The 15,939-nt window shown below is 35.5% G+C and overlaps 2 protein-coding genes across 3 annotated transcripts in view; both read right to left on the bottom strand.

Moving 5' to 3' along the window:
• Positions 1-1,368: 1,368 nt before the first annotated feature.
• On the bottom strand, positions 1,369-3,365 carry HOXA2 (homeobox A2). Its single transcript, XM_056518406.1, has 2 exons — positions 2,963-3,365; positions 1,369-2,423 (listed from the first exon to the last, which is right to left on the bottom strand). Exons 1-2 carry the CDS (start codon positions 3,336-3,338, stop codon positions 1,687-1,689), a joined length of 1,113 nt encoding a protein of 370 aa, XP_056374381.1. The 5' UTR covers positions 3,339-3,365; the 3' UTR covers positions 1,369-1,686.
• Positions 3,366-6,856: 3,491 nt separating this feature from the next.
• HOXA3 (homeobox A3) overlaps positions 6,857-15,939 on the bottom strand; it is a 25,330-nt gene continuing 16,247 nt past the window's right edge. For both annotated transcript variants that reach the window (XM_056519852.1, XM_056519851.1), the window contains exons 2-3: positions 13,453-14,004; positions 6,857-8,995 (exon numbers count right to left, since the gene is read on the bottom strand). In XM_056519852.1, coding sequence (XP_056375827.1) covers positions 8,220-8,995; positions 13,453-13,888 — 1,212 coding nt within the window. In that variant the 5' untranslated portion in view covers positions 13,889-14,004 and the 3' untranslated portion in view covers positions 6,857-8,219. The remainder of the gene's footprint in view (positions 8,996-13,452; positions 14,005-15,939) is intronic.

Here is a 15,939-nt window from a genome sequence, read left to right on the forward strand (position 1 = left end):
ATACGTAAGAGGGGTTTTATTTTTTTGTGTGAGCTGCAATTGATCTCCTTGATGACATTCTCATTCATAGAAAGCATTTGATTTATGAGTTTAGGAAGAATTGCATCCAGCACATCTAGATATTATTGCATTATTGCTTAAGTAGCCCTCCAAATACTAGTGTGGCCTTGTGTTGGGTAGTCAGATTTTGTTATATGTGTGTGTGTAGGTGTGTGTATATATATATATATATATATATATATATATACACATTTTATATATACACATATTATATATATATATTAATTATATACACACACAGCAATATATATATATATATATATATATATATATATATATATATATAACATTCTAGATCAGTGGTCTTAAACCTGCGGACCTCCAGATGTTGCAAAACTACAACCCCCAGCATATCCGGACAGCCAACATATATACACACAGACAGCAATATGTATTTATATATATATATATATATATATATATATATATATAAACATTCTAGATCAGTGATCTTCAACCTGCGGACCTCCAGATGTTGCAAAACTACAACTCCCAGCATGCCCGGACAGCCAACGGCTGTCCGGGCATGCTGGGAGTTGTAGTTTTGCAACATCTGGAGGTCCGCAGGTTGAAGATCACTGTTCTAGATCATTCGACTCTAGTGGGGGAGGGGAGATGTGTCTCTACAGATATATATATATATATGCTAATGTGTGGGAATGCAAAACAATTAATTCCCTTAGATTTTTTTTGACATTTCTACATTGTTTTCTCTTTCAGATGTTTCCTGAATCTTCTCACAGATTATCACATATATCCAACAAGCTTTTTTTATTTTATTATTTTTTTTATTTTTATTTTTTTTCTGTCATCAGCCAAATGCAATTCATAAAGGTATATTTTAGCAATTTTATCTTTGGGGCGTTATTCTATTTGAGTGAAAATTGTACTGATTTGTTTAAACATCCATAGAAAACCAAAATGATTGATCTAAATGTTGCTTCTTCTTGTTTTTAATAAAAAATAAAGTCAAACAAAAATATATATCTCATATATATCTCTCTAATAAATATCTCCTTTATATACAAACATTCCCAAGGTTCTGCGAATTGTTCATTTTGTGTGTGTTTTTTTTTTTTTTTCTTTTTTGAATTGTTTTCTATGGACATTAAAAAAAAATAAAAAATTAATAATGACAATGAAAATACAGAGAAGGGTTTTAGGGCAGTGTTTCCCAACCAGGATGCCTACAGAGGTTGCAAAACTACAACTCCCAGCATGCCCAGACAGCCTTCGGCTGTCTGGGCATGCTGGGATTTGTAGTTTTGTAACAACTGGAGGCATCCTGGTTGGGAAACACTGGTTTAGGGGATGGTAGAAATGAAAAAGAAAAGAACCCGCAGGATATAATGATTTATTCTAGGGAAAGACAAGGATGGAATACAAAAAATAAAGAAGAAAGTCAGAATGCCTTTTGCATATCATCACTTTCTTCTGGAGGCCTCACTTATTGCTTTCAAGGGGTTAAAGAGAAATAAAAAAAAATGTGTGGTAATGAAACACTGAAATGGTTGAGGGGGTGCAAATCATAATAATAATAATAATAATAATAATTAATAATAAAAACAACCGTTTGAGTGGAGGGGGGGAACCGAAAAATTAACCATTTCGCGTCCGGTGGATGGTTCAGTAGTTGAGGTGCTGCAAGTCAATTGTGGTAAATGTGTCTGTAAAAAAATCAAAACTGTCTGCAGAGATATCTACAGGGCTGTCCAGAGATCCTGGTAAACTGGGGGACACGGTATCTGAGAGCTGGAGGCAGGAATCTGAGGAGAAGACATTGAAGTCTGATAGGGAAGCCACATCTAGGGCCTCATCAGGGCTATCATTGGGGAGTCCAGCAGCTGCAGAGTCCTGGCCCATTGCTGATAAGCAGTTCTGAACGGTGGGTGACTGATGCTGCTGGAAAAGTCTAAGATTTTTCTCATTGCTGGATAATGGAGAAACTGGGAAACTCTGAGGATCCCCATTGTGTGCATTCTGAGCTTGCTGCTGCTGGAAAGTGTATCCATCCCTCTCCAGTAAAGCCCCAGAGACATTGCTGAGAGCCTGCTCAAACAGAGCCTTCTCCTTATCTCCACCATCGCCCTTCTCAGACTCCTCCAAACTTTTGCACTTCCCTTCCCCATTCTGATTCTCCTTACATTGGGTCTGTCTCTTGTGCTTCATCCTTCTATTCTGGAACCAAACTTTAACTTGTCTCTCAGTTAAATCCAACAAAGCAGCGATCTCCACCCTCCTGGGTCTGCACAGATACTTGTTGAAATGGAATTCTTTCTCCAGCTCCAGCAGCTGTGTATTGGTGTAAGCTGTCCTTAGTCTTCTGGAGCCTCCACCACTATTATCATGGATCTCAATGATTTCTGTAAAAGGCACAAAAACCCCACCATCAGTCATCCTCCATGAACCATGCCTAGACATAAAGGCTATGCTATCTACATGCCACAAAATGGCCGACCAGTATGCTGCAAATTTCAATGCCTTAAGACTTTTAGTGCACGAATAGGACACAGATTAAAAAATATATATATATATATGTATATTGTTCCATACATTTCCATATAACATCATTAGTGCATTTACCTTTTCAACTACTCTAAAAAGTTTAGGGATCAGTGTCATAAAGGACCATCTAAAAGTCTCCAAAACTAATAATAATAACAATAATAATTAAGAAAAAGTCTAAAGGAAATATTGCAGCATAGGCTTTTGGAAATCACTATAGTTGGAGCTAGTCTATGGGGGTCCTAAACTTGAGAGGTGGGGAGGGGGGGGGTGATATAAAAAGTTTTGAAAAGTCTGTAAATTAGTTAGGAGGGAAAAGGATAAAAGATATATATATATATACAAATAAATAATAACAAGAAGATAAATTCTTCCCATTCAGGACGACAGGACTGACCTTTGTGGCTGAGGCAGGCTGCAGCTGTGGGGGCACTGGCGGCTGGAGGTACTGGGTGCTTCTTAGATGCCTTCTTCTCCTTCATCCAGGGGTACTCCGGGGGCAGGGATCCGGCTGCTGGCACAGGACTGCTGCCGTTGCTGCTGCCACCATTGGGGCTGTGTTTAGGCCGGCTGTGGCGAGGGTGGCTGCCTGGATTTAGGCTGGGGATGGTCTGTTCGAAAGGAGGAGGAATAAGTGTCGAGTGTGAAAGCGCAGAGCTCTTGATTGATGAACTTTGAAATGTCTCAGCGACAGGGGGAAAGGATGTCAGGCACTCAGCAAGCGACGGCTGACTATTGATAAAGCCAATCTCTCGCTCAAATTCGTAATTCATGGCCCTCTGCTCCTGCGAAAAGTTCGCACAAACCGACGATGGCGAAAAAAAATCATAAAAATCCTGGATGGGTTTTTTTTTTTTTCTAATTCACTGATTACAGCCGTATGGGGACTGTGCTACTATTAAACTATTGAATTCATGGAGACAAGGTTGAAATTGGACCGAATTGGTTGTCACATGATTGCTCCTGCCCAATGACAATTTGGGGTTTAATCAAAAGAAGCCACTGTCTGTGTGATTGATCCAAAAAAAGTCAAGAAGGAACGCCTCATTGTATGGCAGCTAGGCTTTTATTTACACATGATCCTCTCTAGCCAGGGGTAGAGCCACTGCCTCATTTCCATCTATATGAAATGTATATGATATATAAGTATGTACGTGCTGCTGCTGCTGCTGCTCCCTGCGCTCTGCAGCACTCTCTGCTCTGCACTCACACACCACACTGTCTCATCCTGTCAGGGAGGCGGTTTTTTTTTTTTCTCTCACACAGATCGTTTAAAGAACCCAAATCTGACGCCTTAAGTCATTAACAAAGTAATCCATTAATCTTCAAAGTTTTGACACCAAAGACCCCTCCATTCCTGATACATAAGAACTTACAACCAGCACCATTTTACATTCAGGGCTGCACTGTACCCAGGAAATGTTGCTAGAATGTGTGTAAGTGTGTGTGTGAGTGTGTGTGTGTGTATATATATATATATATATATATATATATATATATATATATATACATGTATAGTTATGTTACTGTACTAAGATCAACTGGACAAGCGTATTACTTCCAACACTTCCACATAGGGAAAGTGTGAGGACAAGTCTTGATCTATGTGAACATTTTAAAGCTCTGCAAAATGGCTGCGCATGACAATAGATCTCCTTTCTCTATGGAGGTAATGTGTGTTTATGAATAGACTGAACAAGGTGAGTGGTTTTTTTCTACTGCAGTAGATTGTGGTGAGGATAATCATCTGTGGAGGCTTGTGATAGCATGACTTTTATTCATCTTGTTGCTTGTATACAATATAGTCTTGCTTGTTTGTTTGTTAGTTTAGTAAACAATCTTTTGTGTGAGCATATATATGGTTGTGTGAGTGTAAGTGTGTGTCCATGGGAGTATTTGTAGATAGTTCTATGAGGGTGCTTGAATGTTCATATATTTATGCACACACACACACACACACACACACACATATATATATATATATATACTTATAAAATATAAGTATTTATGTTTTATTACATATATATGTGTGTGTATATATATGTTTACACACATATATATATATATATATATACACACATGTATATATGTGTGTAATAAAACATAAATACATATATTTTATAAGTATGTGTGTGTATATATATATATTATATATATATATATATATATAAACAAATATATATGGCTTCATATATATATAGATATATACACACACAAATAAATATATAAATATATATATATATATATATATATATATATATATATATATATATACACACACACACACACACACACACAATTTATCAGGGCTTTTAGGAGCACTGTACATGTACATAATTGCACATCTACACATCTATTTACAGCTAATATAATGGATCTTTAGTGTGCCTATGCATACTTACATTCTTATGTTGAGAACAAAATCCTAATAAACAAGCAATATATCTCTCCCAACCCTGATTTATAGTAAAAAGTGACCTTGTTGATAGGGTAGTAATTGTACTGAATGTTCAGATTAATAGGAACTTTTAGATGATTCCTGTAAACATACACAAAAAGACTGGGATTTTGTGGCTCTCTCACAAAAATGGTATTTTAGCTGCAGCTTGCTGGAGACTATAGGAAAACAAGGCAGTAGTTAGATGGAAGGTTTTTAATTTTCTTGCTTTTATTCCAAACAAAGCTGGAAGGAAGTCTGTGTGTGATCAATCTTTCTTGCCAAATGGTTTGACAGCTTCTGGCCCTAAAGATCACATTTAAAGCTTCTTGTTTCTTCCAAGATCAAATGTTACTGGGAAAGAGGTTTCAGGGAGAAATGCAGCTAGAGAAGAGCTAGTAACATCATGCTTGTTTTCTTGGGATATATTCACATGGCAGGTATGGCACCTTTCCTTTGTTTTATGTCCAGGCAGTGTCTCCATATAAAACTGGGAATTAAATAATAGTCTGGATAGATGGATGTGTGCAGATGGTAATGGAGCTTTGTGGGTCTAATGTGTGTGGGTGTGAGGATTCCTAACAATTTAAGCTCCCTTACCCCTAGCAGGAAACAAAGAATTTCACTGTGTCCACATTAAATCCTTTCCTTATTAATATTATTATAAAACAAAATTCAACCCAAAAATTTACAAACGGTGATTTCTATTATATCCACAGAGCAGGAACAAGACGCTTCTTGTTTAGATTGTCCAGTAATGTACAATGTGCCTACAACATATGGTAACCAGGAGCAGCATTAAAATAATACATCATGTCCTTCAATCCAACACCCATGCCCTTGAGGACAATTATTAACACAAAAGGAGTTTATCCTCCGCACTTCTCTAAAGCCTGTAGAAATATATACAAACAAATAACACATTATAAAATATAGACACATTCTTTATAAATATATCTGTCTATATGTCTATCTACATGTCTTATCTATTTCTATACACACACAGAGCACTGGTCTCGGGCTTTGAAAGCACAGGTAATATGATACAGGACCCAATGCAAAGGCGCCTTCCACTTATCCTGATTTATGGCTCTCCTTATCTTATACTCTTTTACTTAAACGAATTGTATTTATTTATTATGGATGGTATTTACATTACACACACACATATACATATATATATATATATATATATATATATATATATATATAGTGGACGTATATGTATATATATGTATATGTGTGTGTGTGTATATATATATATATATATATATATATATATATATATATATATATACACACACACACACACACACACACACATATATATATATATATATTTATATATATATATATATACCAATGTGTTAAGATTAAAAAAATACTGCAAAGAAATACAATTATGTACCTTGTATTAGAAGTTGTACATTATAGACCATGATAAATACATATATATATACACACATGTGGGGAGGATTTATAAAACAATTATATACACATGTGGGGAGGATTTATAAAACAAGGATATATACATATGTGAGGAGGATTTATAAACAAGTATATATACATATGTGGGGAGGATTTATAAACGTGTATATATATGTGGGGAGGATTAATAAACATGTATATATACATATGTGGGGAGGATTTATCAATAAGTATATATACATATATGGGGAGGATTTATAAAACAAGTATATATACATATGTGGGGAGGATTTATAAACAAGTATATATATATATATATATATGTGGGGAGGATTAATAAACATGTATATATACATATGTGGGGAGGATTTATAAAACAAGTATATATACATATGTGGGGAGGATTTATAAACAAGTATATATACATATGTGGGGAGGATTTATAAAACAAGCATATATACATGTGGTGAGGCTTTATGAAACTAGTACATATATGTATACATCCACAGACACATGTACATATAAATGTAAGCTCACAGATAAATATAAATGTATACATCCATAGAGCTTTATCTATACATATCTATCTTCAGTTCTCTCTCACACACATGCCCACATCCTTTGATTTGTTTGATTTGGTATTTTGCCTTTTGTGTCTATCTCCTCTTTATTTTTTATCTAACAACAAAGCCACCCACATAAATGTCCATTACTAGGGAAAAGTGTAGGAGTAAAATGTGCATTCTCCTACAATGAGCTCCACCAGAAGAGGAGGCAGAGTGAAGCAGAAATCATTCCATGTGAACAGATGCCTGGGAGCTGATGTTGCAGATTGGAAGACAACATGGCGTAAGAAGCCCATCAGCACAAAGCTATTACCTACCGGACCTCCATTATCAGCCATCTTATCAATCACTCTCTCCCTGGCTCTGTGCTACAAAAGAAGCTGCAGTTTCCTTCCCTACCTTCCAATGCTGCTTCAGTGAATTGACAATAGACCTAACACGGTTCGAAATCCATGTATGATATATATCTCTTTCTTATGTTTCATTGTATTATTTATTATTTCATGCCTGTATTTGTTATGTCGCATATAATCAAATATACAAATTCTGATATTTTATCTACCATTTTATTGCATCTTTTATTTGATTCTTTGTTACCATCGTTTCCTGTGCCATTATCCCATCCAACAAAAAAGGCCAATATCCAGACCTGAATCTGCCATGTATTGTTTATAAATATGAGAGATGGGATAAATAAAGATGTAAACAGTTCGATACATTTGTTTGCAGAAAAACAAAATAATAAATTATCCGGAACTGATGCCCCAGCATACACACATTTTATGACTACAATTGTAATGATCCAGGCTGATCACCTTGTTCAAGCGCTTTTTTTTTTTTTTTTTTTTTTAGGATATTTATCTAGCAATTTAAAGGAAGTGCAATAATAATTTAATTCGTTTCCCTGTGGGATAACAAATGTAGGAACAAATTCACATTTAAAGAAGATATTTCATATAAAATTTGTTCTTATACCCTGTTTGATAAAAGTGTAGATTAAAATACAAAGATATTTGCTCCAGGTAGTGTTCATAGTAGGAGACTGGGACTATGCAAACAAAAACAAAAGCAATTAATATTGCAGACCAAAAAAAAATAATAATTTTACAAAAATAAAATAAAATAAAAAAATAAAGTAAAAATATAAAATAAGGGAATTACTTGAATTAAAGGTAGAAAAAAATAAGAATGTCATCAATGTCCCTTACACACATTGGTGTCCATTACAAATGTGTCAACTTGGGTGCTTCCTGAATTCTTCCCTGAGAACTATGGTGAGAAGATAAATCTGTATATGTAGGGTGGGTGTCACAAGGTCCATGGTGGTGATTACTGTTCATGGGTCCTGGTCCATTGTAGTCCATGTTGGAGGAGGAATGGGTAAGATGAGATAGACCAAACATGGAAGGCCCTGAATTAGTCATGGATTCCACATAATTGCTCCCCACATAGACGGGGCTTCCCTGTACATGAGGATTGCCATAACCACCACTGACTTGGAGTGGATGAGTGTCATATTCTGGAGTGACAGCAGCAGTTCCTGTGTACCTCTTCTGATGAGGGGGGCAATTGTTATGATGAGGGCTGGGGTATGGAGCAGGCACACCATAGGAGTTAGGATGGGGTTTGTTAAACGCTGGGGGAGACTGAGGCTCGTAAGGGACACTGTTTACCAGAGAATGCATAGAGTTCAGATACCCCCCAACAGCTGCTGGCGGTACAGGACTCCTGCAGGGAGAGGGGCCACCCGATGACGTCATCATGGATTTCCCTTTCTGATCCTTTTTGTATTTCATACGCCGATTCTGGAACCAGATCTTTATTTGCCTCTCTGTAAGGTTGAGCAGGTTTGCCATCTCCACCCTTCTAGGCCTACACAGGTATCTGTTAAAATGGAACTCCTTTTCCAGTTCTACCAGCTGGGCGCTTGTGTAAGCGGTGCGGGCCCTTTTGGAAGAAGATTGCCCGGGGGGACTTTTGTCACCAGCACAACTCTCACCTGCAAGGACCATCAAATAAAGCATGAGAACACAAACTCTAAACTTCTGCAATGATCACCCACAGAGAAGAAAGTTATGTGCAAAGCCACCAATCCTTCCTAGACACTGGAAACAAGAATCTATAGTATCCTATAGTACAGTGGTCTTCAACCTGCGGACCTCCAGATGTTGCAAAACTACAACTCCCAGCATGCCCGGACAGCCATCGGCTGTCCGGGCATGCTGGGAGTTGTAGTTTTGAAACATCTAGGTTGAAGACCACTGCTATAGTATATATCAATATTTTTTACATCTAATATATGATAGATAGATAGATAGATAGATAGATAGATAGATAAATTGATATTATTTAGTTCACTCAGTAACTACACACATGGCTGCTATTACAGCTCCCACAAGTGATATCACCCAGCTCTCCCAAGCTTCTGAAAGGAAAGCCCGCCTACATAGATATAACTACTGCAGGAAGGAAGGAAGCATTCATGTAGGATGGGATATTTCACACCCAGGCATAACATCAAAGGTAGCTATGCCATTTAGGGGATGTTAGCCAAGAGATTTTGGATAGGAGCTGTAGTATTGGTCAAATAGGTAAACTTTATTCTAACTATTTTTATAATATAGTACAGTTATAATTTAAAGTAAGTACAACAGACACTTTAACACTATACATTATGTGTGTATCTATATATATATATATATATATATATATATATATATATATATATAAACCAAAATAAACAGTGGCACGCCAAGTGTCCAAAAGAAAAGGTGATTTATTTAAAAAAAAGAAAGAAAACGTGTTAGGCAACGTTTCGGCTGGCTCACCCAGCCATTTTCAAGCCTGGGTGAGCCAGCCGAAACGTTGCCTAACACGTTTTTTTTTTTTTTTTTTTTTTAAATAAATCACCTTTTCTTTTGGACACTTGGTGTGCCGCTGTTCATTTTGTTTGTTTTTTTATCTCAAGTGGGTCCCCAACCTGGACCTGGCACAGTAGGCTTTTTACTTTGGTGTGCTGCTCTCCTGATATATATATATATATATATATATATATATATATATATATATATATATATATATTATTGTAACAGGAATTCTCAGGTGGATGATAGTTGTTTACTAATGTATCAATAAATAACTACCAGAAATAACAAGACCAGTCCTATTTTTCATATTTGCTGGTAATAGTCATGCTGCCCTCCCTCATTCCTGTTGTGTAGACCACATGGTAGCTTCTGTATGTGAATAAGATGGCTCTACTCCCTACCCACTGTTATGTATCAGGGCAACCCAAGAAGCCAGATGGTAATGATAACCGAGCAGGCCTGCCAAGTCATTGTGATGTTATGGTTACAGACACAACGTGATGCATTCAAATGCTGTCGAGAAATATAGACAGAAAAAAAAAACAATCCTCATAGCTGGTAATACCTGCACAAAGCTTCAGTATTCACAACAATATCCAACCTATAACAGCTTTACAAGGGGAAGATTAAGGGAATAGGATAACTATACACAAATCTACAAATCTACAAAGCTCTAATATAACCCTAAAGCTCTCCCATAACACGGGTAATGAAAAAGAACAGATTTCTTGCGTTGTCACTCCTGAAAAGCATGCCATTGAAAAATGCTGGCTATGCTACAGGGAGTCTAGCAAAAAGGCTACTGCGCATGTGCACACGGAAGTAACCAGGAGCAGAGAGGAAGGAGGGAGGGGGAGAGAACATGGAAAAAGAGAGAAACAGAGGGAAACATTGTAGCCTATATGTATTTTCTGCATTTTACTACATCTTCATAGTCTGTTCATTAGTTAACTCCAATGACTTGTCATGTGTAATTCTCTAAACTACTATTATAATATGAACTGAACTGTCAGGAACTCATCATACAGGAACAGTCAATAAATCACAGAATTGCTACTCCTTTATATTAGATGGAATCTAATTAGATCCAATAATTGTATCAAACAATTACTTGTCATTAGTATAGATGCTATATGTCTGACAGCAGTGTTGTCTCTATCACAGCTCTGGGAATTAGGAAACTTCATCTCTTTATCAATGAGTAGTTTAGTGAGTAAAAGTTACAAATCTTCATTTAAGATGAATAAAACAAGTTACTGTACTGTGTTTTTCATTAGCAGTGTGTGTTTCCAAGAAATGATTATATGTTAGTAGTTGTGGTACTAGGATCTGCAGTAGTGACAGTAGGAGAAGATGACTACCACATGTTTTTGCTTAATTATTACTCTCTAATTGATATATTGTTATAAAAATATATTCATATTAGTAGGATAATAAATATGCTACAAAATACTATTTTGGATCAATGACATCCATGAATAACAATAATATAATAGTAACTTTATTATTATTTTAAATCTTTATTACCACACTATAAATGCTCATTGCTGCACAAACGTTTGTCAATAAATATATCAAATTATGTTCTACTATGTAATATATGCATACTATTATTCTATACTATATTGTATTCTAAAAGGGGATGAATAGATAGATAGATATGAATATACAGATAGATAGAAAGATAGATAGATAGATAGAAATATAGAGGTAGATAGATAGAAATATAGAGGTAGATAGATAGATAGATATGAATATACAGATAGAAAGATAGATAGATAGATAGACATAGACAGATGATTGATAGATAGATAGATAGATAGATAGATAGATAGATAGAAATATAGAGGTAGATAGATAGATATGAATATACAGATAGATAGATATACATAGACAGATGATTGATTGATTGATAGATAGATAGATATAAATATAGAGGTAGATAGAAAGATAGATATGGATATAGATATAGATAGATAGACATAGACAGATGATAGAAAGATAAATAGATAGATAGATAGCAATATAGAGGTAGATAGATATGGATATAGAGAGAGAGAGAGATAGATGATAGATAGATAGATAGATAGATAGATAAATAAATAGATAGATAAATATGGATGGAGAGATAGATAAATATTCATATAGAGATAGATAGATAGATCAAAAGATAGATAGATAGATAGATAGATAGATAGATAGACAGGAATATAGAGGTAGATAGATAGATATGGATGGATAGATAGATATTGATATAGAGATAGATAGATATGGATGGATAGATAGATATTGATATAGAGATAGATAGATAGATAGATACAGATAGATCAATAGATAGATGAATAGATAGATAGATAAATAGATAGATAGATCAATAGATAGATAGATATGCAGAGATAGATAGATATGGATATAGAGATAGATAGATAAATATGAATATATAGGTAGATAGATAGATAGATAGATGATAGATAGATAGATAGATAAATAGATGATAGATAGATAGATAGATAATATGCTTGAAAAAGGCCACATGGGTGTCTGAAACGTAGCTTTTGGAATGGAACAAATCACCATGAACTTTACACCGTGTGCTGCAGCTACTTTTCTTTTTTGTGGATGACTGTGGGCCCCGGACCTGGGCTTGTTCTGCTGCCTTGCACCAAACTACAACTTTATCCTTTGAGGTGCTGCTCAACCCTCCTTCTTCTGATAGATAGATAGATAGATAGATAGAAAGAAAGATACGGATAGATCAATAGATAGATAGATATGCAGAGATAGATAGATAGATAGATAGATATGGATATAGAGATAGATAGATAGATATGGATGGATAGATAGATAAAGATAGATGCAGAGATAGATTGATATGGATAGATAGATAGATATAGATAGATGATAAATAGAAAGATATGGATATAGAGATAGATAGATAGATAGATATAGATAGATGCAGAGATAGATTGATATGGATAGATAGATAGATAGATAGATATAGATATAGAGATAGATAGATAGATATGGATTGATAGATATAGATAGATGCAAAGATAGATTGATATGGATAGATAGATAGATTGATATAGATAGATGATAAATAGATAGATAGATATGGATGAATAGATAGATATAGATAGATGCAGAGATAGGTTGATATGGATAGATAGATAGATAGATAGATAGATAGATAGATGATAAATAGATAGATAGATAGATAGATAGATAGATAGATAGATAGATAGATCGATCGATAGATAGATAGATAGATAGATAGATAGATGCAGAGATAGGTCGATATGGATAGATAGATAGATGATAAATAGATAGATAGATAGATAGATAGATAGATAGATAGATGCAGAGATAGAGAAGGTGTCATTATTTTGCACTGGACCTGTTCAGAGTAGGCCCATAAAAAAAATCATCATTTCCTCCAGTGCCCAAATAGTGTAAATACTCGATAAAGGGTTAATGTACACTTTCTCAAAGCTGCTATACAAGACTATCTTTCAGTGTTTAACACTATCAGTTCCGAACTCAAGCTTAGTTTTGCTGACACCTGTGCACCAGGTGTGAGTGTCATTACCTGAGCTGGAGTTCCCTCCTGTAGCTGCAGCTGCTGCTGTTGCCTTCTGCTTAGTGTTCTGCCGAGATTCCTTCATCCAGGGGAAGATCTGCTTGGACATGGTAGGTGAGGAAATACCCGAGGCCTTGGTGGTGGCGGCTGTGGCTGTATTATTGGCATGTTGCTCAGGTGGGGACACAGAGGGGGGTGTAGGTTGCTGCTGTTGCTGATCTTGACTTGATTGAGTATTGATGGCTCTCATACAACTCTCATTGATGTCATTCACCTTGTGATGTGGCCCTGTACTGCCAGGTGACTGCAGAGAGCAGGCAGGTCGATGATAGTCACTTTCCAAGGGATATTGCTGCTGACTTGCATTATAAGTGTAACCATTTGCTCCTGGGTAGGGGTATCCACCATAGATCGCAGAGCTGTCGTAGTAGGTCGCTTTTTGCATTTCGTTGTTTCCCAATATTTATTTCACAAACTGACAGGGTCCTGACACCCGTAAAGAATAACATTGGCACCCTGAGTCACGTGGTGCTTCTCCTCCAATGGCCTCTGTGGTCAGACCTGTGGTGGAGAAGAAGCAAGTTACAGTCAGGAGATGGGAGAGATCCATCTTACTTACAATAGCTAAGTGACATGAAAGCCAGCAAGGAAAAAGTACTCTGCAATATTGAGAAGTGTGTATTAAGATGATAGGGCTGCTCACTAACGTCCAACTAATTCACACTCACCCAGAAATTACACTTCAATGCAGTGTGAATGACTACATCATAGGTCACAGAGTACTCACCCCTCCCTCACCCACCAAAGCACACATACACCATAACATATGTAATCCTGCTCTCTGCCCTGGACACACACATACAAGTACACAAACATGGATATATTTACATATATGGGTTAATAGCAAATGTAGACAGATAGATAGATAGATAGATAGATAGATAGATAGATAGGTAGATAGGTCTTATTTTATTTGTTTTGTTATGTGTACTTGATAAGTCAATCTGCTCACAAACACCATATTAATGAGTTATCATACATCATTAGACATATACCACTTTTACAAATAAAAATGCATTTTACTATCCAGATCCCCTCCATACTGGGAAGGTACACAGATTTCATATAGATGCCGCCTGACTACACTCACCCACACTTCTGTAGCCCTCACTGCCCTTTCTATCTGATATAGCTCATGTTGGAAAGATAACCCTAGCTCTAGGGCCGCATTGTAAATCACAAGTTATTGTTCACACAGAGCACAGTATTGACTTAGTAAACACTCGTTTATCAAAGAACAGATATGCCTCCTGAGCACAGGCCTACACAGCAATATTTTACCTGCAACTAAAGCACAATTAACACCTTACAATTACCCAATACATCATGTATCCCAAGCAGGGATAGTAATATGAATGATAATATAAAAAATAACAATAATATAATATGAAATTATATATATTAAATTGTTTTCGTTGGGTTTTACACCGAATAGTGGGTGTGGAGAGTTTTGTATTTTTTTTTTTGTTTAACTAACACAAAATATAAACTTGTAATCTTTGTGTACAATATTGGGTACAGTCAATATAATGTAACTAACACAAAATATAAACTTGTAATCTTTGTGTACAATATTGGGTACAGTCAATATAATGTAACTAACACAAAATATAAACTTGTAATCTTTGTGTACAATATTGGGTACAGTCAATATAATGTATTCAACTTAAATTAAATTAAAAAGTTTCAAGTAAGTGTTGCAATAGAGAACTGTTCAGCATTGAGATTTCCTCTAGCATGTGTTTTACCATTAAGAAGGTTTATTATGATGTTATACATTTTATAATCTATGGCAGAATGATATGAAAAATTGCTTTAATAAAGAGGAGAATTTTAATAAACAACATACAAAGTCACTTGCCTTGTAATGTGATTAGCCATCACATGAAATGTACACAATTCTACCTGTTAAAACATGATGGATCTGAAAAAACACCAGGAACCAGAAAGACCAGCAGCGTTCATCTCCATGACCACGGCATGAACTTTCTGTGCTGCCCCTAACGATAATAGGTTCTGTCTTTGCAACTGCTCTGTAATTTGATGTATGGGGGTCATTTGGCTAGCGAGAGAGTAGATGATGGAAACACAAGCCATAAAATACTTCTAGGATCCTGTCTATCTTTTGTTAAATCTTCATGTTTACCTATCTCCAAATAACTATTTAAACTTAGCTACAGCACAAAGGCATAGCACTGAAAAAGCCCTAGAAAGCAAACAGCAAGTGATAATGTAGACATTTTAAAAAGCTACATTTCTGACATTTCCCTTTTAATACAAGTAAAGGGAAATAAATATATATATATATATATATATATATATATATATATATATATCTTGGGTTACATTATAATTCAAAAATGTTTACAATGTTTACTGCTGTAAGTAAAACTTTGTATTAAATATTATATTGATCGATTGTTTATGAACCCTCAT

The sequence above is a fragment of the Hyla sarda genome, chromosome 5 (assembly GCF_029499605.1).
Source record: "Hyla sarda isolate aHylSar1 chromosome 5, aHylSar1.hap1, whole genome shotgun sequence".
NCBI classification, from domain to species: Eukaryota; Metazoa; Chordata; class Amphibia; order Anura; family Hylidae; genus Hyla; species Hyla sarda.

Bases quoted from the DNA above. Each gene is read 5' to 3' on its own strand.
- HOXA2 (XM_056518406.1), bottom strand. From the start codon at position 3,338: ATGAATTACGAATTTGAGCGAGAGATTGGCTTTATCAATAGTCAGCCG. The intron at 2,424-2,962 runs GTCAGTCCTGTC...TGCCTTTTACAG, and splicing joins AGCCTGCCTCAGCCACAAAG to AAATCATTGAGATCCATGAT.